This window comes from Nelumbo nucifera, chromosome 3, assembly GCF_055504915.1.
Source record: "Nelumbo nucifera cultivar China Antique chromosome 3, China Antique-T2T, whole genome shotgun sequence".
Lineage (NCBI taxonomy): Eukaryota > Viridiplantae > Streptophyta > Magnoliopsida > Proteales > Nelumbonaceae > Nelumbo > Nelumbo nucifera.
Window position 1 is genome coordinate 44,129,532 of NC_142651.1, and position 24,568 is coordinate 44,154,099.

Here is a 24,568-nt window from a genome sequence, read left to right on the forward strand (position 1 = left end):
AGAAATGCACTTGTGTCAATTTTGGTTGTGTATGTGGATGATATAGTAGTTACAGGAAATGATCTGAAGGAGATTGATGCTCTCAAGAAATCATTACAGCAAGAGTTTGAGATCAAAGATCTTGGTGATCTAAAATACTTTTGAGGTTGCAAGACTCAAACATGGGATTTTCATCTCTAAGAGAAAGTATGTACTGGACCTACTATGGGAGACTGAGAAGTTGGGAACCAAACCAGTTGATACTCCTATTGACCCAAATCATAGAATTAATGTTGTGGATGGTGAGTTGGTTAAGGATGTGGGGAGATATCAGAGAATGGTAGGCCGACTATTATATTTGTGCATGACACATTCAGATATCTCCTATGCTGCCAGTGTTGTGAGTCAGTACATGCATGCACCTCGGGTTCAGCACTAGGAAGCCATTGAAAGAATACTTGCATGCCCGAAGAAGCACCCCAAAAGTGGTATTCTTTCTCAGACCATGAAAATTTGAAACTGGAGTCCTATACAGATGCAGATTGGGCAGGTTGTTTAGATGACAGGAGATCTACATCAGGGGTATGTACCTTTGTGGGTGGAAACTTGATTTCATGGAAGAGTAAAAAATAGGTAGTTGTGGCTAGATCAAGTGCAGAGGCTGAATATAGATCCATGGCTCATGGTGTTTCAGAACTACTTTGGATTAGGTCCCCATTGAGTGAGATTGGGATAAAAGCAGTGGAACCTATGATGTTATACTGTGGCAACCAAACTGCAATCGATATTGCCCACAATCCAATTCAGCATGACAGAACAAAACACATTGAAGTTGGTAGGCACTTCATAAGAGAGAGGGTAACAACTGGAGAATTTTGCTTGCCTTATGTCTCTTCAGAATTGCAGTTGGCTGATGTCCTCACTAAAGGAGTTGCAAAGAACAAGCTTGAACATGATCTACACAAGTTGGGAATGTGTGGCATTTATTCCCAATTTGAGGGGGAGTGTTGAGGATTTAATTAGTTTTGTGCAGATTTAGCAGTAATATTTTATATGTTTATTGTATAGATAGGAAGTGGGGACCACAACACTCTTGTTGGGCCCTTTGTTGATTGCCTTTTAAGTGTTTTATGCAGTTTTAGATGCTTGCCACCCTATAAGGGCATATTTGTCAATGTACTCCACTTTATATTTTTAATATAAATACTAGTGAAGGGGGCAGCCAGATTAAGAGCTCTCTTTTCTCCCTTGAACCTCTTCCTCTTCTTCTTCTTCTCTCTTCTCTTCTTCAAGAAAACATCTTTTCTTTCACAGATTTTTTAATTCAGCAAGATTTCTACTCTTTTGCTGTCTGCTGGTCCATATGGAGAGAAAGAAACAGCCAAACAGGAGACTATTTGAAGACAGTCAGTGGGAGCTAGAGAAGGTGGTGGAGTCCATTGGTAGGGCTGTCACTGATTGGGTGCTCATCTTACTGGATTTTGCTCAATATCCATGTCAGATTTAGGGTCTAACTTTTGGAGAGTAATTGAGATCCAAGAATGTAATCTGGAAAGCTTTTTGTAATGGTTTGTGGTGTAATCTCTACACCAGGCCGTAATATTTGGTTTTTATTTTAATAAAATTTCCTTTTTCTGTTATTATGAAAAAAATGAAAGTTTCAAGTTCTTGGATGTACATTGACACTATAAGGAAGCATGGTTCTTGGCATTTGGCATGGATACCTTATTTAGCTGGGTTCCAGGGTATGCAAACTCCCTTGCCAGAAAGGAGTCAACAGGGTTGACTTGTATTGAGGGCCTGTGATGGGGGAGTGGGCGGTTTTTTATTGTGTTGAATGTGTCTTGCTAGTTGGGTGATACAGGCTAGATTCAGCCTTGTATTTCTTATTCCTTTAAACACATTTTTCCAACTCAATAAAATTGGTGCTGATCTATTATGATAGAAATTCTTGTACTTTTTTGTTTTCTTTTTTGGTGTCTTTCTTAGCCTCTTATCTTTTCTATTTGTAACTTTTAACTTTCTTAATTAAAAATAAAATTATTCTCTTACTGATAAAAACTAAAAAATGAAACCTCTAAAAATTATGTATTAAGCACAAGTCTCCTGTAAGTTATCTTAGAAAATGTCAATCAGCTAGCTATGTGGCTATACTTTTATTCTGCTTTCTAGACTTGCTAAGATTAATATGTTGTCAGGACATTCCTGAAAATTGTAGAGTTTAGTTACTTTTCTTTATATGATCCAACTTGCAGATTGTATCCAAGAGTTTATCTGAACCAATTCGTTCTCACAAGGACCTAGACAAAGATTCTGCTCCATTTTACCAAAAAGCTGTTAAATTCTATGAGGCATTATCAAAGCAGCTTGTAAATCAAGGACATGTACTCGATTTGTTTGTTTGTGCTCTTGATCAGGTACTTTTTGCCTATATATCCTCTAATGATATGCTGGACAATGTTTTAATGGTGATAATCTAGGTGATATATGATAAATGATGCATAAGTTTCTGCAATGCAATTGAATGCAGTACAGTATTTATTATTGTTTGGAAGCACCAGTAAATCCCATCATAATTGAAAGGCTCAAAAAATTATATAAAAAACTGAAGGGAACATATTGAAAGGAAACTGAAGAGGGACAAGCAACTCCTAGGGTGGATAGAACTCAGGACAAAAGAGGAAGAAATACCCACCCACTTCTCCATATTTTATACATGCAATATCTAGCATTATTAATGGGATGAGGCAATGGCTAGTCATTTTGGCATCCTTAGTTAATGTGATAAACAATGACTAGTTGGTACCTAGGTGCTGACTAGAAAAGGAATGATTTAAACTACAAATATGCAATAAAGGAATGACTAGTTGGTACCTAGGTCACAAAAAGATACATCCTAAACATAAGATATTGATGCAATCTCATGTATAGGTTAATATATAAACTACAAATATGCAATAAAGGAATGATTTAAAAAACTTAGTTTAAAGTCTTTGTTTAAAAAATATAGAAAAGGAAGGTTGGATAGGCTAGAATAAGGAGTTTTTTTTTTCATTTAACTGTAATACTTTATTAATTTATAAAAATAATAGGTGATTTAGGCTAGTCCAAGCAACCCACAGTTTGATTTAGGATAGTCCATCTACCTAATCCATTAAGATCCCTTTTCTTTGATTACACACAACAATCAGCTCTGCTATGAATAACGCCCCAATACAGTCAATCCCTGTTGACACTCCTTGCTAATGCACCTGTAATTCCATTTGATGACCTTTGTGTCCACATGAAAATGGTTTAAGCTCCCTTGGTAGATGTCTTATTTCTCTCAAAGTGTGCCTATGCATCCACAATCCTGGATTATTATTCTTGATTTATCCAATAAATACCTTTTAAGTCTCCTTCCTCTTAACAAATTGCTGTGGTTGAGTGCTTTTCCTAATTTCAATCCTTGGAGTGCTTTTCCTAATCTAAAAATTCCCTGATGCTTGAAATCCTGATTGCCCAAACTACAAGTTTAACAAGGTGTATATAGTCATCTATCAATACAAAGGATGCCCAGAACCGTCTTAAGGAGAAGACATGAAACATCTTTATTAATCCTAAAGTCACACCGGAATTATCTTATGTTAAAATAAGGAAGAAAAAAATCCCCTCAATGATGTGCATTCTTTTTGGTCTTGTTGAGTACATTAAAGTTTCCATGGGCGTTATTCTACTAATCATTTTATGAAGTATGTTTCTTCAGTAGCGGACTAGGAGTCAAGATGATTGTGGATATCACTTTGTTTCCTAGGATCTTTATAACAATCATTTCATAAGTGCTGACTGCTTTTTTCCGAACTTATTTAAATTGTTCTTATATTTTAGTTATGCACTCGTATATATATTTCTTCATGATTCTTTCACGATCCATTGTCATGAGATGCAGTAACACTCCAAAGGTTTTATAGCGCACTTTCAGAAATGGAAAATCCATCTCCCTTAGTCTATCTTATTTACATTCCTTGGTTTGACACAAGGTCACTGTTGAAAGTTTGAAACTGAGCAGCTCTTCTGCATATTGGCATTACTCTCCAGGTTGGATTGGCTGAACTAAAAGTTGCAGTTGAAAGAACTGGAGGGCTTGTTGTGCTTGCAGAAAGTTTTGGCCATTCCATTTTCAAGGATTCACTTAAACGCATTTTTCAGTCAACTGAGTCAAATTCCTACAACCTTGGTCTGTCATTTAAGTAAGCCCTACCCTGGCTCATTGGATTTTTTTGTAGAACCGATACTGATTTTTTGTGAGCCCATGCCTATGACATCATATCCCCCTTTCCCAGTTATAGATAAAATAAAATAAAAGAACTTTCTTCTTTCTGTCGAATTGTGTTTTACATGCATTCTAAAAATAGTCCCCATATTTTAATAGATAATAATCTTTTGGGAATTCCAAAAGCATGTTAGCAAACTCCTTGGCTGTGGTCCAGTGAAACAGAGAGCAATGAGAAATAAGTTGTTTTCAGGGTGTAATCTCTCTGGTTGGGGGCTTGTAAAAAACTAAAAGGTGTACAGTGGGGAGGGCTACCTACACTTTTGGGGTGCTTGGTACACTATTTGTAATCATTTTTCCACTTAGTTAATAAATCTTAAACTGTTATCAATCAAATAAAAAGTCATGTTAGATTAACAAGGGACCATGAGCTTGATAGACCTATTGGTTCTTGGTGCTTTTCATTTTTCTTCTATTCAAACAGGCTTACCTTTATTTTTCAACAGTTTTGTTTTACTTTATGCTACACCAAATATTTTCTTGAGAACCAACACCAAATGCATAATTATTGCAAATGGATGCTGTCCTTGTCCTTTCTTTCTCAAGGCATTAAGTTATCATAGAAGTACAATTACATGCTCATTGATCATAAGCATTTTGAGGCATGTGTAAGTTAATGGTCATTTTCAATGTATTTGTAGATATGAGGTTTATCTTTTCCATATCTATTCCAATATCTATAAGCATTTATGTATGGAACACTTAAATGTTTCTTACTAGTTTAACTTTGATTGCAGTGGTATATTTGAGATAAACTGCTCTAAGGATATCAAAATACAGGGTGTTATTGGCCCTTGTGCATCTCTTGAAAGGGTATAATTTAAAGCATCTTACTTGTCCTTCCATTGCAATTTTTTTGCTATATTTTTACTCATAATTTTTGCCAACGTCCACAGAAAGGTCCTTTATGTTCTGAAACAGTTGTTGGTCAAGGAAATACCAATGCTTGGAAGATGTGTGGCCTTGACAAAGCTACATCTTTATGTTTGCTATTTGAGATTGCAAAAAGGGATGGTGTAGATGCTATCGGACAACCTACAAACAATCAATTTTACCTCCAATTTTTGACTTAGTATGGACTCTGTGATACTGATACAGAATTATGAGATTTAGACATAAATTTGTGTAGTGCAAATGAAGTTTTTCTCATGCAGATATTGTGCTCCAGTTATCAGCATAACAATGGCCAAATGAGACTTCGTGCTACAACACTTTCAAGGAGATGGGTTGCTGGGCCTGGTAGTGTACAGGCAAGCTCTCTCTCTCTCTCTCTCTCATTTATTCCCCCCTCCCCCTTCAGACATAAACAGGGAAAGAATCCATGGAGAACGAAATCAATTTTCTGCCTATTCCTTATCGAGTGGCAATCTCATTACTTTTTGGTATTTTGAGTTTTTCAATTTATTTTCTAGTTTTTTTAACTTAAGATTAGATTTAGTCATTTTAAAGGGTCAAATTAGTTTAAATAGTTTAGAGAGCTTTTAGAATTTTGAAAAGGTGAAGATGCAACTAAATCACTTTTTCATTTAGCCTATTTTTCAGAGGTTCGAAGTTATCCCTTTTGTTTGATTTTGGTATCATTAAATGGATTATTAGTTAGCTATCCAATGAGACCAAAATCTTTTTCTTTTTCTTTTTCTTTTTCTTTTTTTTTTTTTATCAATAACAGTCAAATTTTAATGTGAAGAAGTCCATATATATACAAACCAATGAGTCCAAAATCTTGTAAATCTAGCATTCTTTCAGTGTGTTGTAACCATTTTAGTGATAGTGTCAGTTTCTAATGGAGTTTGAGTCCTTTTTTTTGGGTTCGGGGGGGGGTTCTATTTTGAAGTTGTTTTTGGTTCCTTTAATTCTACTGGAATTATTAGTGTGTTATTAGAGTTATTTTGGGAACCCAAGTCCTTATTTAAGTGCCTTATCGATTGCATATGGTTTTGTCTTGGTCCTAAAGCAAATAATTCCTTATGTTATGATCTGAGATTGCATCCAATGTAACTATCAAAGAGGCCCCTCCTATTAGGTTCTATCCAAACCCAGTGCATAACCCAGATTCAGGCCCTGCACTAGTCTGACACTTTCTTCTCTAATGGAGTCAAATTTGGACCTCAAAACAGGAATTAGTTTCATCTGATCCATTTATATATGCACCTCCAGTACCTGATGGCCCTGGATTCCCAAGAGAACAGCCATGTATGGGCAAATCTTTTGCTTCTCACATTCTATAATGTAACTTATGCTTTTTATCCTATTAAAATATAGAAATACAAAGGTATGATTATCACTTTCCTATGGACCTGGATCTGATATTACCAAAATACCTGTATATATCACATGGCATGTTTTGAGGATAGGATATGTATCACATCCACCGATCTCTATCTGTTTCCTTTGTCCTAATTTTTACATGACTGGGTACACCAAGTTATTTGAATAAATATCCAACATAAATTATTAATAAGTCTGAACTTGAAGCTATGCAATATCTAATGTTCCTCTTTCTTATTATTGAATTTGTTGTTATGACCAATGTTTTAAAACGCAGAGGCGTGACGTGAGGCGTTCCACTACCTAGAGGCGTGAGGCGTAGTTCAGAATGCAAGAGGCGTAAGCCTCCCCAACACAAGGAGGCGTAAGCCTCCTTAAGAGGAGGGGGGTTAGGAGGAGGATGAAGAGGAAGGGGGGATCTCATTTTTTCTTTATTTTTAATAAAAATCTTTTATATTAAGAAAATCTTTTCTTCCCTTCCCTTTCCTTTCCTTTTCTTTCCTTTTCTCTTTTTTTCTTCTCTTTCTTTTTCTTTCCCTCCCCTTTCTTTTCCTTTACTTTCCTTTTTTTTCTTTTTTCTTTTTTTTTTGTCTTTTTATATCAGAGGCACATGAGGCGTATGCCTCTAGCACGCCTCATGAAAAAAGGGCAAGAGGCGTACACCTCAGAGGTGTCAGCGCCTCTGGCATACGCCTCAGGGCGTTTTGGGAGTAACTCCAGGCGTACGCCTCCCACACCTTTTAAAACACTGGTTATGACATTTGCTAGGGATTTTTTGGTTGTTTTTTATATTGTGGGTAATATCATATTAGAGACTTTCTGTTTGTACAAACACTTCTCATTCCTCTTTGGGGGATTTATTTTGGTGAAAAGTTGTTATCCCAACACCTTTTAGCTTCTTATTGCATGTGGTTTTATTTTATTTATTTGACAGTTTGAGGTCTACCAAAATTAAGTACATAAAAAGGTTATAGACCCAAATACAAGGACTATACATGATTAATGAGATAGAACCATGTATGACATATACATTGTTTAGTCCTTTATACTCTAAAAGAACAGTCTTAAATAGTGTTTCTGTTTCCTTAAATAATCAAACTTCAGACACTGGAAGGCTGAAACTCCTTTAAAATTGACTCAATTTTTCTTATCACCACTGTGATTGGGTAGCTTATTCTATCAAAAAAGTGATGATCTCATTCCTTCCCTAGAACAGAGTTAGGTTCCAGATATTGACCCATTCCTCTGGGACAAAAACCCTTTTATTGGCCAAGATGAGTTTGAGGATGCCACTCCTTGGAATAGCCCAGTATTTAGTGAAATGAAGTGGTAATGGAGAATGCAGCAACAGGTGAGATACATACTTCTCCACATCTACACAAATAACTTCGTTTAAAGTCCTGCCTCTGTAAGATGAGATGATTGATGGTCAAGATTTTATCAAGTACCATTATGCACGTGGGCATTAGCTTCCAAGATCCACTTCCATGGAAACCCGCCTGGGGCTTTATAGAAAGATTTGACCGAAAAAAGGCCATTTCACTATCATATTCTACCTTACCCCTCTCTAATTTGTGAAGGAGTTCTGCTTAGGTGTTCCAATTTCCAAAAGATCCAGTAGGAGGTGAGCTTCCTAATCATGTACATGATATCAATATCAGAAGCACGTGGTCAGACTATCTCCCTTCCAAAAACATCATAACTGTCTCCAGTGCATTAGGTTCTTTCAACCATCCTGTGGAGTAGCAGTGTAGCAAGAAAGCAGAACACAGGGCTGTGGCCCCACACCATGTGTGATGCCAATACTTATTTGTGATCCTTTACCTGGGATGTGAGAAATGCTATTTTTTTTTTCAGGGAAGCAGAGAGGCTCCCATTCAAAAAACTAGACCTCCATACTCAAGCAGAGGAGGCAAAGAGATGATAGGTTGATTCATTATTATATTTACATAGAAAATAAATTGGGGGACTAAAGACCAAATTTTGCTTAAATGTTGATACATTTCATAGGCATTCATTTATGGTGCACTACTTCCAATTGAAAACACTAATCTTTGGAGGAGTTGGTTATAGATTTAACTGGAAAGTCATTAGGGGTTCCTAGCATGAGATCCTTGAATGCTTCTCATCACAGAATGCCATACACTGTTCCTTTCACAAGGTTCCTTTTATATTAATATTATCATATTCATACTTTACCCATCATAAGAAAGAGCTTTTCACATACAAAGTGGGATCATCCTTCTTAATCCATGATTTCTACTTGTAATTTTAGGCCATATTGACAATACTAAAACCTCCTACTATTAACTCAGCTTGTATCCTTTAGTCCCCTTTAATAGTTTCAATCAATAGTTTTTGCATGATTATAGATCTCTAGACAACATCAACTACTTTTTCTACTGGACAATAAAAGATATCTTTCTATGCACAATTCCACTACCAAAGCTTATAAAAAATATCATCAATGATGCAATGATGATGATATCTGAACACACTTCATTTAATCTTCGTTTTGATTGATGTATGCACCATTTAGTCCCCTTTGCAACTAATAGTCTTTGCATGATTATAGATCTCAAAAACAATGCCAATTATTTTTTCTACTGCACAAACTTATCAGGATGTATCTTTCTGCTACATGAATCCTTTACTGATGTGTCAAAATATGAGGCCTTAGCTTGTATATTTCCATCTATTGTGACCATATCCATGTAATCTTTGCCACAATCTTTGTAGACTGATCTTTCATGAAATTAAAAATAAATCTCTAATAATAATTTTAATTTAACCTAAATGGTAGTCATTCAGGGAAGTTGAAACAAGTACATTTGTGGAGGTGTTTGTTTCACATATTGAACTATGAGGACTCGACATGTAACCCTTCTGTTTTAACACTTTACATAATAATAAGTCTCATGACTATAGTATACAAAGTATGAGGATATCTAACTATGAAAGAGTTGTGAATCCCACTTGTATAAATCCAAAATAAATCAGAAAAGAAAGAGGAAGATGGAAGAGAAAAAGCGTAGAAGAAGAAGATGGAAGAAAAAGGAAGAAAGGGAAGAAGAGAGTCAATCGAACCTCTCTCTAGTCCCCCATAATGATCTTTTATTCTTTTGATTGTAATATGAATACAATTACATGAATACCCTTAGGAGGGTGGCTAACACTAAAATCAATAAGAAAAGAAAGAAAAAAGCCCACAAATAAGGTCCACTAATCACAAACATAAAACATAAATATAACTAAATAAAAAGAAGGAAATAGTAGAAATATGCTGAATTAAAAAAATATGAAAGAAAAGTAGTTTTTTGAAGAGAGAAGGAAGAGAGAAGGAGAAGAAGAGAAGTTGGAAAGAAAAGAGAGCAATAATCTGGCCGCCCCCTTCACTATCTGGTCCCCAGCTTCCCAGTCTCTCACAGTAGGTCAAGTATATACTTTCTCTGTGAAATGAAGATCCCATGCTTGGATCTTGCAACTTCAATCCCCAAGAAGTATTTAAGCTCACCAAGATCTTTGATCTCAAATTCTTGCTGCAATGATTTTTTGAGATCATCAATCTCCTCCAGATCATTTCCTGTCACTACTATATCATCCACATACACAATTAGAATTGACACCAAAGCAACTCTCCTCTTCACAAAGAGGGTGTGATCAGACTGTGTCTGTGTGTATCCAAAACGAATGAGTGCCCCTCTGAACCTATCAAACCAAGCCCTAGGTGACTATTTCAGTCCATACAGAGATTTTCTAAGTCTGCACACCTTTCCTTTACCAACATCTTCATAAAATCTTGCTAGAATGTCCATATATACCTCCTCCTGTAAATCACCATTGAGGAAAGCATTTTTGACATCAAGCTGGAACAAGGGCCATGAATAGTGGCTGCTAGAGATAAAAGGATACGAACTGAACTCATCTTAGCTACTGGTGCAATGGTTTCCAAATAATCAACACCATAGGTCTGAGTATACCCTTTTGCTACCAACCTTGCCTTGTACCTCTCTATCTTGCCGTCGGCCTTATACTTCACTGTGAATACCCATCTACATCCGATTGTCTCCTTGTCTGGGGGGAGATCAACTATTTCCCAAGTTTGGTTTTTGACCAAAGCATTCATCTCATCTTGCATGGCTGTTTTCCACTCAGGTTTGGAGAGATCCTCAGTAACATTCCTGGGTATAGACACAGAATCCAAGGAAGAACGAAAAGCACGGTAGGAGGGTGATAAGGCACTATAGGAAAGATGGTGTGAAATGCAGTGGGCTGTACACTTTCTCTTCCCCTTACGAAGTGCAATGGGAAGATCAAGGTCAGTGGGATCAGCTGCAACAATGGTGTTAAGGACAAAGACATTATCATCAGAAAACATAATAGGCTCAGGCTCAAGAGGAATACCTGGAACTGTATCTGCCGAATCTGGAGTTTCAGAAGGACTGACAGAGAGTGGTATGGGTTGAGGATGTGTGGAATCAACCATCATCTGTCAGCGCTGATATTTCTGTGAGGCTGCCCGTAGTGGCTCAGGTAATGAAGCTGGAGGTGTTGGTGCTGGCTGAATTGATGCAGATGCTGGCTGAACTGATGGAGGCACCAAAGAAACAGGAAGAGGAACAAATTGTGAGTTCTCCTCCCCAAAACTCTCCCCCTGAGGAGAACCACTCGTGAAGAAGAAGGTAGATTCAAAGAAGGTAACATCCATAGTGACAAATCTGCTCCTCGACACTGGGTCATAATAGCAATACCCCTTTTGGTTCTGAGCATACCCAAGAAAAACACATTTCATGGCCTTAAGATCTAATTTCTTGCGGTGAGGGCCAAGAATGTGAACAAAAGAAACAACCAAAAACCCTCAGAGGTATATGAAATATCTCCCCATCTGGAAAAAGAAGACTAAATGGCACCTTAAACCCCAAAGTCCGTGAAGGAACACGGTTAATCAAATGCACGGCTATAAGAACTGCATCTCCCAAGAACTGCACAGGAACTGAAGCACACACCATAAGACTCCTTGCCACCTCCACAATGTGTCTGCTTTTCCTCTCAGCAACTCCATTCTGTTGCGGTGTATATGCATAATTGCTTTGATGAACTACACCATGATCTAATAGATACGTGGTCAGGTCCTTCTCAAAGTACTCTCTAGCATTATCTGATCTAAAAGCCTTAGTTCTCACTCCAAATTGTGTGAGAACCATCCGGTGGAACTGTCGTACCAAGTTAGGAACCTCATCACGTGATCTCATCAAATATATCCAAGAATATCGTGTATAATCATCCACAAACAAGAGAAAGTAATGGAATCCTCCCATGGAAGGGATATGATATGGCCCCCATACATCAGTGTGAACAATATTAAAAGCAGAAGCACTTCTTTTATTACTTGGTTTAAAAGACTGTCTACAATGCTTTCCTAATTGACAACTCTCACACTCCAAAGTAGATAACTGAACAGACTCAAACAACTTTGAGAAAAGACGTTTCAACGAACTAAAAGAAAGATGTCTCAAGCGATTGTGCCAAAGCATAATTTGGTTCACTGACTCTGACCCACCACTACTGCTACTGCTAACATGATGGCCCTGATGTCTTGGAACCTCATCCAAAAGGTAGACTCTGTTGTAAGCCTTAAGTGTTCCTTGTAACTAATGTTAGTGGGACAGTTTCAGCTACTAGTCCTTTCTTTCTTTTTTTTTTCTTATTGTTCTTATCCTAGGATATGCCGCCAGGGGCATACTTGTAATTGTCTTTTTTATAAAGATTAATATAAATAGAAGACTGGCGGCTGCCAGTACTGAGTTTGCTTTTCTTTCTATCATCCGTACCTCTCTCTCTCTCTCTCTCTCTCTCTCTCAATCACCACAAGCAACAACATGGTATCAGAGCGGAGTTTCTAGGCTGGAGAAGACCTACTAGTCCTTTCTTTCTTTTTTTTCTTATTGTTCTTATCCTAGGATATGCCGCTAGGGGCATACTTGTAATTTTGTCTTTTTTATAAAGATTAATATAAATAGAAGACTGGCGGCTGCCAGTATTGAGTTTGCTTTTCTTTCTATCATCCGTACCTCTCTTTCTCTCTCTCTCTCTCTCTCAATCACCACAAGCAACAACAGACTCCATTCACCTCACGACCACTCCTAATCATCTTCTTTGACTCCAAATCCTACAAAACACAATTACCAGGAAGAAAGGTCATGGAACAATTCAAATTTTTTGTCAAAGAACTAACAGACAGTAGGTTGGTATGAAGTCTAGGGACATGTAAAATAGAAGACAGAGTTATATCATTGGTCACTCTAACTACCCCTTCCCAGCAATGGGTATATGTGAATATGTGAACCATCTGCTGTAGAGACTTTGTCTCTACCAGAGCACAACTGATAGGAACTGAAAATGTAGGGGCATTAGTCATATGCTCAAATGCTCCTGAGTCTATAATCAAGGGAGGTCCCTCCTTACCTGAAGTGGATGCAAGATTTGCAGTTGCATATGAACTACCTATATGTGCAAAGGAAGTGGTGTAGTTGGCTCCTGCATTCTTCTATCCATCTGGAAGGCTAGAGCTAGGTGAATCTTTCTTAATTATAAGTTGTCCAAACCTCTCCAATTTTGTTCTCACTACTGCTATTGCAATGGATTCCCAATCAGTTTGGGAAAGAGGGGCTGAAGAGTCTCCTGTAGTGGCTACATTTGCATTTCCCTTCTTGTTTCTTATCCGAGCAGGCATAAGATTTGGATGAAGCTTCCAACAAGTGTCCCTGGTATGCTTAGGCTTCTTGCAATAATCACACACCAAGTCCTTCTTATCTTCCCTTCTAGTCTCACTCCTCCCCCTGTCTCCATTCGGCTTAGGTTTTGTTGTACCAACCATAGCTGACTGGTCAATCACAGGCTATCTCAGCACTACATTCCTCCTACTCTCCTCTCCAGAGACAAAGGCATAGGCCTGAGAGAGTGTCACACCCTCCCTAGAAAGAATATGCTACTTAACAATGTCAAATTCGGGGTTCAGCCCTGCCAAGAACTCAAAAACCCTATTCCTCTCTACCAGTCTGTGATAAGTTGCTGCATCATTTACGCTTTCCCATACCATAGTTTCTAAGTGATCTATTTCCTGCCATAGGGTTTTCAGCATGGAGAAATACACAACAAGAGGTTTTTCTCCCTGTTTCACACTTATCACTTGATTTCTTAACTGATAAGCTCTGGCTTCATTTTACTTTTGAGAGTAGGTTTCAGTCACTCCATCCCAAATCTCCTTAGCAGTATTAGCCCATAGGAATTTTTTTGCAATATGAGGTAACATAGAATTACACAGCCAGGACATTACCATGTAATTCTCCTGCACCCATCGGGAAGAGTTTGTATTAGGTTTCTTCTCCTCCCCAGTGAGATACCCTAATTTTCCACGGGCACCAATAGCCATCTTAGCTGATTGTGCTCACTCCAAATAATTTGTGCCATCAAGTTTTACTGTAGTAATGATCCCATACCCAAAAATATCACTACTACCTCCAACACCCAGTCCCATAGTACCGGTAGATTTCATCTCGGTATTCCAACTCTCCATCTTACTTCAAACAATTCAACAGTAAGAAAAAAATAGATTGGAGACCTTCAAAAAACAATTTAATATCACACACACAGAAACCAACCCTTCCGGAAGAAGAAAACCCTAGCTGAAGGGAAATATCTCTCCTCCCCACACCTCCCAACAGAGAGAAAAGTGAATTGATCACTCCGGGAGGCCCAGAAAATTCTAGAAACCAAACCGCCCTCTTCAGAAAATCAAAAGAAAACTAACAATACATGGGTGCCCAAGATCAGATAAAAAACAAAGAGTCCAACTTTTCTGGGACTCTTCCCCGTACTCCAGTTCTTCTTGATTTTGATGCCGAATAGTGGATCACCTTTCTGATGACTAGATCCCACCAAAAAATCCAAGAACTGGGCAATCTATAGCAGATTGATCAGCCCTTTACTACTTCATGCAGTCGGCTGATCTAGGGCTGCATGAGAATGCTTCAAGAAACCCTAGCCGATGCTCTGATACCAAGTAGAAATCTGCTGAATTAAAAAATATGAAAGAAAAGTAGTTTCTTGAAGAGAGAAGGAAGAGAGAAGGAGAAGAAGAGAAGAAGAGAAGTTGGAAAGAAAAGAGCAATAATCTGGCCACCCCCTTCACTTATTATTTATACTAAAAATAATAGAACAGTAAAAGACAACTATGCCCTTATAGGGCGGCAAACATAAAACAGCATATATAACACTCGAAAAAATAATAAAATTTGGACTCACATAACTATTGTGGTCCCCACCTCCTATCTAACAACTAACATAAAACATCTACTTAGAAAAACATCACAAAACTGATTAATCTTCAACAGAAACTATGGCCCATTCAGCCCATCATCTATACACTCCCCCTCAAGTTGGGCATAGATATGAATCATGCCTAGTTTGCTTACATATAGTGTTGTAACTTTGCCTTAAAGACACACTTGGTCAAAACATCTATTAATTGTTGCTCTAAGGCAATGAAAGGAAGACAAACTTCTCTTGATGCCACACTTTCTCTTATGAAGTTCCTGTCCACTTCAATGTGTTTTGTCCTATCATGCTGAATTGGGTTGTGAGCTATGTTAATTGCAGCCTAGTTATCAGAATGCAACATCAAGGGCTTATCATATGCAATGATGATCTCCTCTAGAAGTGAGTTGTGCCTAAACAATTTTGAAACTCCATGGGCCATGGCCCTATGTTCTGCCTCAAATGAAGATCTAACTACCATAAACTGCTTCATACTTCTCTAAGAGATAATATTTCCTGGTACCAAAGCATAGTAACCAGATGTAGATCTTTTATCATCAATACTACCAGCCCAACTATATAGGCCTCTAGTTTCATGTTTTCATGCCTAGAGAAGAGAATACCCTTTCCTAGAGTTCCCTTCAAGTAACACAAAACCCGTTCTGTAACAACCATATGTGTCTCTAGGGGCATGGGTAAACTGACTAATCACATTGACAATGAAAGCTGAAGTGTTGTAGTCGAAGTAGCAGAAGAGAGAAGAAGACCAAGAGATGCTGAGAATGTCGAACTGAATAACCCAATCGACAGTACTTTTATTTATATTAAAGTATAGTACAATGTTACAGAAAAAGACTGGAATGCCCCTGATTAGTGATGGGACACCCAGACAACTTAAAACACTAAACAAACTTAGGCCCATTAACACAGGCCCAGTACATAATAACTTAAACTCAAATACAGGCTAATAAGAACTCTTATCAGTCGAACCATCAATACATAAAAACCTTCAACCTAACACTCCCCCTCAAACTAAGCATGGATGTCAATCATGTTTAGCTTGCCAAGAAGGTCCATGAACTTTGCTGCAGCCAACCCTTTAGTCAGTGTATCTGCAATTTGCATCTCAGATGGAGTGTAAGGAATGCAGAGTTCTCCCGAGACTATTCTCTCTCTAACAAAATGTCGATCAATCTCAACATGTCAGGGTTATTTGCAATGTTGATGGCAGCCTTGTTGTCACAATACAGTCTGAGAGGACCCTCAGCTTTAATACCAAGCTCATTAAGAAGGGTCCTGAGCCATAGGAGTTCAGCAACCCCGTGAGCCATAGCTCGATATTCTGCTTCCGCACTTGATCTAGCAACTACATTCTGCTTCTTACTGCGCCATGTTGCCAGGTTCCCTCCCACAAATGTACAATATCCTAAAGTTGATTTTCTGCCTCCAACAGAACCAGCCCAATCTGCATCAGTATAAGCTTCAATTTCAATTCTATTGTTTTTCCTAAATAGAATTCCCTTTCCTGGGCAAGTCTTCAAGTACTTGAGAATCCTTTCAACTGCTTTCATATGAGGGATCTTTGGAGAGTGCATGAACTGACTGACAACATGCACAGCATAAGCAATATTTGGCCGAGTGAGGGATAAGTATATCAGCTTCCCTACCAATTTTTGGTGTCTCTCTCTATCACAGTAGTCCTCCCCTACTGATTCCTGTAGGCCATGGTTCTGTTCTATTGGAGTATCTGTTGGCCTACACCCCATCATGCCTGTTTCCTCTAGGAGGTCAAGAACATACTTCCTCTGACATATGTAGATTCCCTCTCTTGACCTAGCAACTTCAATCCCAAGAAAATATCTCAAATGGCCCAAGTCTTTGATCTCAAATTCTAAAGCTAGAAACTCCTTCAGTCTTTTTATCTCTTCCAAGTCATTCCCGGTAATTACCATATCATCCACATAAACAATGAGTGCAGTAAGTTTGCTATCCTGTCTCCTTATGAACAAGGTATGGTCTGCACCACTCTGAGTGTACCCCACTTTCTTCATAGCCCCACAAAGCCTCTCAAACCATGCATGGGGAGATTTCTTCAACCCATATAATGCTTTCCTCAGTTTGCACACCTTTCTACCAAAGTCATAGCCTGGTGGAGGTTCCATAAATACCTCTTCATGAAGGTCACCATTTAGGAAGGCATTCTTCACATCCAACTGATGAAGTTCCTGTAGAGAAGATGGGCCGAATGGCCCATAAGTTGTTTATTCTTTCTTGTTTTTTATGTTTCTTTTCTGTAATGGGCCTTATTCTGGGCCCATCCTGTCAATATTAAGTTCTTTGTATTGCCCAACTAAGGGCCTCCTTGTAATTATTCAAATATATCTAAATAAAATAGTGTTAGGGTGTTGAGAGAGGGTAAGTTCGAAACTCTCTTCTCAGACCCTCATTGCCGAACTCTCAGCTCTCCTCTCTTCAGTTTTCTTCATGGTATCAGAGCATACCTGAACTTCAATATCCTAGGGCTGGAAGCTTAACTCGTGTTGCCTGATTCTTGGAGGTCATTGGAAGTGCCCAAGACTCGAATCTCTTGGAGAAGTGGTTCGGTGGCCAGGAAGAATCAGAGAAAAGAAAAAAATGGGAAGGGGAACAGCTCGGTTCTGGTTTGAAGCTCAAAACTGTAAGTTGTGCTCAGATTTCTGGGTTCAGTTTTCTTCTGGTTGTTCTGTATTGCTTTCGAATGTGTTTGGACTGTTGAAGTGTCCGAAAACTCTGGTTGTTCTGTACTACCTTCGGCTGCCATTGAATCTGGTTTAACCCAGAAATTTCTGGGCTGTTTTCCACTCCTTTTTGGACTGTTAAAACTGCCGAAACATCCTTGTAACAAGGCTGTGGATTGTTACTTATACTTGGCTGTTTTTTGGGGGCTGTACGAACTGTTCTTGAGGCCTGTTTTTTCTTTTTGACAGTGGGGTTGTCTCTATTGCCCACACTGTGTTTGTAAAAAGGGCTATTTCAGCAATACCAAGTGGTATTTACCTTGAAGTCCATATTTGAAAAGGTACTTCGGCTGAGTGCCTACAAGTTTCTTACTTCTTGAAGGCTGAACTCAGTGTGTTGCCTTCTTGTGGTTGGCTGAACTCTGTTATTGCTTGTCCTTATTCAGTATACTTGTAGAAGTCATCTGAAATCATATTTGGAGTGTTTACATGATGTACTCCTCAGAGTTTGAAAACAAAAGTGGTGCTGAATATGGACTGGTTCAGGGGACTCCAAGTGATTCCTTATTGACTGTGACCACAGTTAAACTAGATGGAACTAATTATCTGGCATGGTCACAATCAGTAAAGATTCATGTATGTAGTAGAGGAAAGTGGGGGTTCATTTCCGGGAGTAAGAAGGCTCCCCCAGAAGATGATCCATCCTACGAGAAGTGGATGCAAGAAAATTACACTGTCATTGGGTGGCTTGTGAACTCAATGCAGCCACAAATCAGTCAACACTACCTATGGATGAATTCAGCAAAAGAAATTTGGGACAGTGTTGCAGAAACCTATTCCCAAAAACTCAATGTGGCCCGGGCATATAAATTGAGAAGTGGTGTAAAGAATTTAAGGCAAGGGGAGAAACCTCTTGCTGTATATTTCTCAACCCTGAAGTCCCTATGCAAGAGATTGACCTAATAGAAGCTGTAACTTGGGACACCACCAATGATGCAGAGACCTACAGAAAATTGGTTGAAAGGAACAGGGTATTTGAGTTCTTAACTGGACTAAACCCAGAATATGATATCACAAAACAAAATATTCTTTCCAAGGAGTGTGTCTCTTTGTCACAAGCTTATGCATTGGTGAGTAGTGAAAAGAGCAAAAGGGCTGTCCAGGTTCTAGGGGCTGATATTAATGATCACTTTGCCAATATGGGGATTAAACCTAAAGGGAATGCTGGAACTTCTGGTGGCACAGGAAAGAAAGAAGTTATATGTGAGTACTGCAAGAAGCCGAAGCACACCAAAGACAAGTGCTAGAAATTACATCCTAATCTTGTTCCCATTCGGTTTCAGAAAAAACATGATAGTAAAAGATCAGGAAGTGCAAATGTAGCTGCCGGGCTAGATAGTGAAGAGATGTCTGCTTCTGCACAGTTGGCAGCCATGAGAGCAGAATATGAAAAGTTTGGGAAGATGATCAGTCAGCTGAGTGATGTGACCTCTACTTCCAACCCTTCAGGAAATTCTACTGCTTCAGCATTTGCTCATTCAGGTATAAGGGCTTTTGCCAATCATGCTACCACTTCAGGTAATCTCAAGATCCCTTGGATTATTGACTCAGGTGCTTCTGACCATATGACCAATATGTCTACCTTGTTTGTTTCATATGACTTACTTCTTGGACGTGATAAAATCACTTTAGCTGATGGTTCACTTGCCCCTATCTCTGGTAAGGGAACCATCAAGGCTACAGATTCCTTGTTCCTACCTTCTGCCCTCCATGTACCTAAACTAAATACAAATCTGTTGTCTGTGAGTAATTTAACCAAGTCACTAAACTGTTGTGTAACATTTTTTCCTTCCTACTGTGCATTTCAGGATCTGGAGTCTCAGAAGGTGATTGGGAGTGGCCATGAGGCGAACGGAATATACCTGCTTGATACTCTGGGACAATGCACTGATCATCTTGGGAATGTTGCTCTCGGATCTGTCTCTTCAGAGTCTGTTAGTCGGATTATGTTGTGTCATTGTCATTTTGGTCATCTGTCTTTTTCTGGCTTGAGTCAGCAATAAAAGATCTGTTAGTCTGTTAGTCTGTTAGTCTGTTAGTCGAATTAGTTTGTCTAGTCTTCATTATGAGTCTTGTGAATTGTCAAAGCATTGTAGAAACAGCCCTTTGAGCAATAAAAGATCTTCTGTTCCTTTTAATATTGTGCATTCTGATGTGTGGGGACCTTACCACTTACCCTCCATGGGTGGCTACAAATATTTTATCCTGTTTATTGATGATTTTTCTCAGTTCACTTGGATATTCTTGATGAAATCCCGTGATGAAGTTCCAAGACTTGTAAAACAATTCCATGAATTTGTTCTAACCCAATTCGATACCAGGATTAAAATCTTCAGGTCGGACAATGCAAAAGAATACTTTGAGAAAAACCTATCCTGCTATCTTTCTGACATGGGGGTTATTCACCAAAGCTCATGTGCTAGGACCCCAGAACAGAATGGGGTTGCTAAGAGGAAAAATAGGCATATTGTTGAAGTTGCAAGAAGTATCTTATTTGCCTCACATGTTCCTACCAGGTTTTGGGGTGATGCTGTTCTTACTGCTACCTACCTTATAAACCGTATGCCATCCAGGGTTTTGGGGTTTAAGTCTCCCTTCACTCTTCTTCATCCGGACAAGGACCTTTTTCCTGTTCCTATTCGTGTCTTTGGCTGCACCTGTTATGTTCATGTTCCAAGTGTCCAAAGGCATAAATTTGAACCCAAAGCTCAAAAGTGTATCTTCCTTGGTTATTCCCCCACACAAAAGGGTTATTGTTGTTTTGATCCAAAGTCTGGCAATCGGTATGTCTCAATGGATGTCACCTTTGATGAGCTTTCCCCCTTTTATGGTTCCTCTCCAGAAGGACATTGTCCACAGGGGGAGGATTTGTCACAGGTGTTTTCTCTTCCTCTTCCTGTCCCTGTTGAGTCTCTTGATGTGTCTGCCTCTCCTTCAAATGCATCAAGGGTGGATCAATCGTTCCATTCTCCTTGTCCCAGTACTCTACCTCCTCGTCCTATCCTTAATCCCAAGGTGTATCAAAGGCAAAGATCCAGAAATGTGCAGGTTGTTTCTCCTACAACACATGAGCCTCGTACACTTCCAGTCACAGAAGAGACAACAGGTACTGTTTCAGCACCTTTGGATTCATCCTTCCCTGAACTTGATATTCCCATTGCTGTTAGAAAAGGAAAACGGAAGTGCACTGCACACTGCATTTCCAAGCACCTTTCTTACAGTTTGCTTTCACCTTCATACTTTGCCTCTTTCTCTTCTGTTGCTTCTCACCCTATTCCCAGGTCTGTGTTAGAAGCTCTTAAGATTCCAGAATGGAGGGATGCTATGAGATCTGAAATCGATGCCCTACACAAGAATGACACATGGGAAGTGGTGGATTTGCCTGAAGGGAAGGATCCAGTTGGCTGCAAGTGGGTCTTTACTATCAAATACCGAGCTGATGGCACCATTGAAAGGTACAAGGCCAGGCTGGTTGCAAAAGGCTTTACACAGACATATGGGATTGATTATTTGGAGACCTTTGCACCTGTTGCCAAGATGACATCTGTGAGGGTTCTTCTATCTTTAGTTGCTCACTTTGACTGGCCCCTTTACCAATTGGATGTGAAGAATGCATTTCTGAATGGTGAATTACATGAGAAGGTTTACATGTCTCTTCCTCTAGGGATGTATGGAACTGATATGAAAGGGAAGGTATGCAGGCTGAAGAAATCTCTTTATGGACTAAAACAGTCCCCTAGAGCATGGTTTGAGAGATTTAGAACAACACTTGTTAACTTTGGTTATGTGCAGACACAGTCCGATCATACTCTTTTTGTGAAGACGAGTGGACCTCTAGCAGTATACCTCATTGTGTATGTAGATGATATTGTAGTGACTGGTAATGATGTTTCAGGAATTCATGATCTAAAATCTTTTCTCCATACAGAGTTTGAGATTAAAGATTTGGGGGAATTGAGATACTTTCTTGGCATAGAAGTGGCTCGATCCAAGGATGGGATTCTTATCTCCCAAAGGAAGTATGTTCTTGACTTGCTCTCTGAAACTGGAAAGATGGGTGCTAGACCAGTTGCTACTCCTATTGATATGAGTCATAAACTCTCAGCCTCAGAAGGGACATTGTTAGAAGACAAAGGAATCTTTCAGAGACTTCTTGGGAAACTTTTGTACCTATGCATGACTCGGCCAGATATTGCATATGCAGTCAGTTGCATTAGCCAATTCATGCATGCTCCTCGAGACACTCATATGGCAGTTGCAGAGAGAATCCTATGTTATTTGAAGGGCTCCCCAGGAAAGGGTATTCTGTTTGCCAAGCATGGTCATTTGAAACTTGAAGCCTACATCGATGTTGACTGGGCCAAGAACATTGATGACAGAAGATCTACTTCTGGGTATCGCAGCTTGGTAGCTGGTAATGTTGTTTCTTGGAGAAGCAAGAAACAATCGGTTGTTGCTCGGTCTTCTGCTGAAGCAGAATACAGGGCCATGGTACATGGAGTTTCTGAATTATTATGGCTCAAATCTTTGATGGAAGAAATTGGAGTTGAATATGACAAGCCAATGATGTTGTACTGTGATAATCAGGCTGCCATCAACATTGCTCACAACCCAGTGCAACATGATAGAACCAAGCATATTGAAGTTGATCGACACTTCATTAGGGAAAGGGTCTCTTTGGGTGAAGTGTGTCTTCCTTTCATCACATCTGAAGGACAGTTGGCAGATTTTCTCACCAAAGGCATTCCCAAGGCAAAACTTCAGCATGATACCAGCAAGCTTGGCATGATTGACATCTATGCTCAACTTGAGGGGGAGTGTAGATGGGCCGAATGGCCCATAGGTTGTTTATTCTTTCTTGTTTTTTTATGTTTCTTTTCTGTAATGGGCCTTATTCTCGGCCCATTCTGTCAATATTAAGTTCTTTGTAGATTCTTGCCCAACTAAGGGCCTCCTTGTAATTATTCAGCTCTCCTCTCTTCAGTTTTCTTAAGTTCCCATGAAAAATTTGTTGCTAGTGACAGTAGAACACGAATTGTGTTGAGTTTTGCTACTGGGGCAAAGGTTTCTTTGTAGTCAATCCCTTCTTTTTGAGTAAAACCCTTTGCCACAAGTCTGGCCTTGTACCTTTCAATGGGCAAAGGAGTGATAGACAGGAGATAAATGTGAGTAAGAAACAAAATCAGCAATGAGGTGTCGGGTGGTGCAAGAGCGGATAGGCTTACGGAGAGCAATAGGAAGATCCAAATTAGAAGTATGTGAGTTGGAATTACCTTGGATTGTAGAGACATTGATCTGAGTCTAACTGGTTGTTGTCATGAGGTTGGGGGCCCCTTTTTCTTCTGTTGTATGTGAGTATCTCTTTCCGTTGCCTACTGGAGCCTTCAGGAACATCTGCAGCATCAGGAGAGGTAACCGGCACAGTGGGAGCCTCACTGGGTTGACCCGGAATGCCACAACAAGGAGTAGAAGAAGAGGATGGAAGACCCGAGGCAGATAGGGGAACAAAAAAGGAGGGAGAATGAGAATCCTCTTCCATCCCACTAGTCTCCCCCTGAAGAGGATTCTGAGAAGACTGAAAATAGGGTTGACACTCAAAGAAGGCCACGTCTCTGGTGACATACTTTCTCTTGGAGACAGGGCCATAACACTTGTAACTCTTTTGTGTAGGAGAGTACCCCAAGAATATTCCCTTTGTAGCCTAGGATCCAGCTTGGTCTTCTTTGGATCCTTCACATGTATGAAACATATACAGCCAAAGACCCAAGGAGGAAGGGGAAAGTCTGGAAGAGTGGGACACAAAACAGAGAAAGGGGTTTTCATACCCAACACCTTAGATGGCATCCGATTTATCGGATATGATGTAGTAAGTACAGCTTGAGACCAGTATTGCTTGGGGACTTTGTGCTGGAATAGTAAGGATCGAGCTGTCTCCAATAGATGTCTATTCTTGCACTCAACAACCCCATTCTGCTTAGGGGTATTAGCATAGGATGATTGATGTAATATGCCAGCATCTTCCATGAATAAGTTCAAGGATTTTTCAAAGTATTCAGCAGCATTATCTGACCTGAATTGCTTAATCTTCTTATTAAATTGTGTTTCAATCATCTTGCAAAATGCCATAGTTATCCATGGTACTTCATCCCGTCCTTTTAACAGGTAAATCCATGTGCATCGAGAGTAGTGGTCAATAAAACTGATAAAGTACCGGAAGCCATCAATAGAAACAATGGGTGAAGGGCCCCAGACATTAGAATGAACCAAATCAAAAGGGTCACAGATTAAACTCTGACTTAAAATGCCCTTAAACAATTCGGGAAACAACATTTCTAATGAAGAGAAAGACACATGACCTAGCCTAGCATGCCAAAGACACAACCTAGCTATTGACTCCACACTCTCCGGACTACCAGCAACAGATGCTTGTAAGGCTGAACCGATGTCTGCATCAAAATAGTAGAGGCCTCCATACTCATGACCGCTCCCAATCGTTCTCCTCTTCAATCTGTCCTGGAAGACACAATGAGTAGGAAAAAAAGTTATACTATAGTTCAAATTTTTGGTAAGTTTTGAAACAGACAAAAGATTTGAGGTAAGACTGGGAACCTGTAAAACTGATTTAAGAGAGAGATTCTTGCTTAGGTCAACCACCCCCTTTCCAGAGATGGTGGAGAAAGACCCGTCAGCAACTCTCATCTTATCCTGACCAGACAACAAATGATATGAAGAGAATAGGGAGGACATATGTGTCATGTGGTCAGTAGCACCGGAATCAATAACCCAAGAAGTAGAGTCAATAGAGCTAGTGGCACTGAAGGCAGAGATTGTACCTGATCTGGCAAGAGATGTGGAAGCAAAAGAATTATTCCTTAGACGGGCTAATGCCCTGTTAAGGACCTCTACCTCACTAGCA

The 24,568-nt window shown here is 39.4% G+C and overlaps 1 protein-coding gene across 14 annotated transcripts in view; it reads left to right on the top strand.

Annotated features, from left to right (window-relative positions):
- The window catches only part of LOC104612863 (protein transport protein SEC23 C-like), a 102,701-nt gene that overhangs the window by 31,832 nt on the left and 46,301 nt on the right, over positions 1–24,568 (top strand). For all 14 annotated transcript variants that reach the window (XR_016083923.1, XR_016083922.1, XR_002023532.2 and 11 more), the window contains exons 3-7: positions 2,235–2,396; positions 4,057–4,208; positions 5,029–5,104; positions 5,188–5,363; positions 5,460–5,541. Coding sequence is in view for 5 of the 14 variants with exons in the window: in XM_010280480.3 (XP_010278782.1) it covers positions 2,235–2,396; positions 4,057–4,208; positions 5,029–5,104; positions 5,188–5,363; positions 5,460–5,541 (648 nt within the window). In the remaining 9 variants the exon portion in view is untranslated. The remainder of the gene's footprint in view (positions 1–2,234; positions 2,397–4,056; positions 4,209–5,028; positions 5,105–5,187; positions 5,364–5,459; positions 5,542–24,568) is intronic.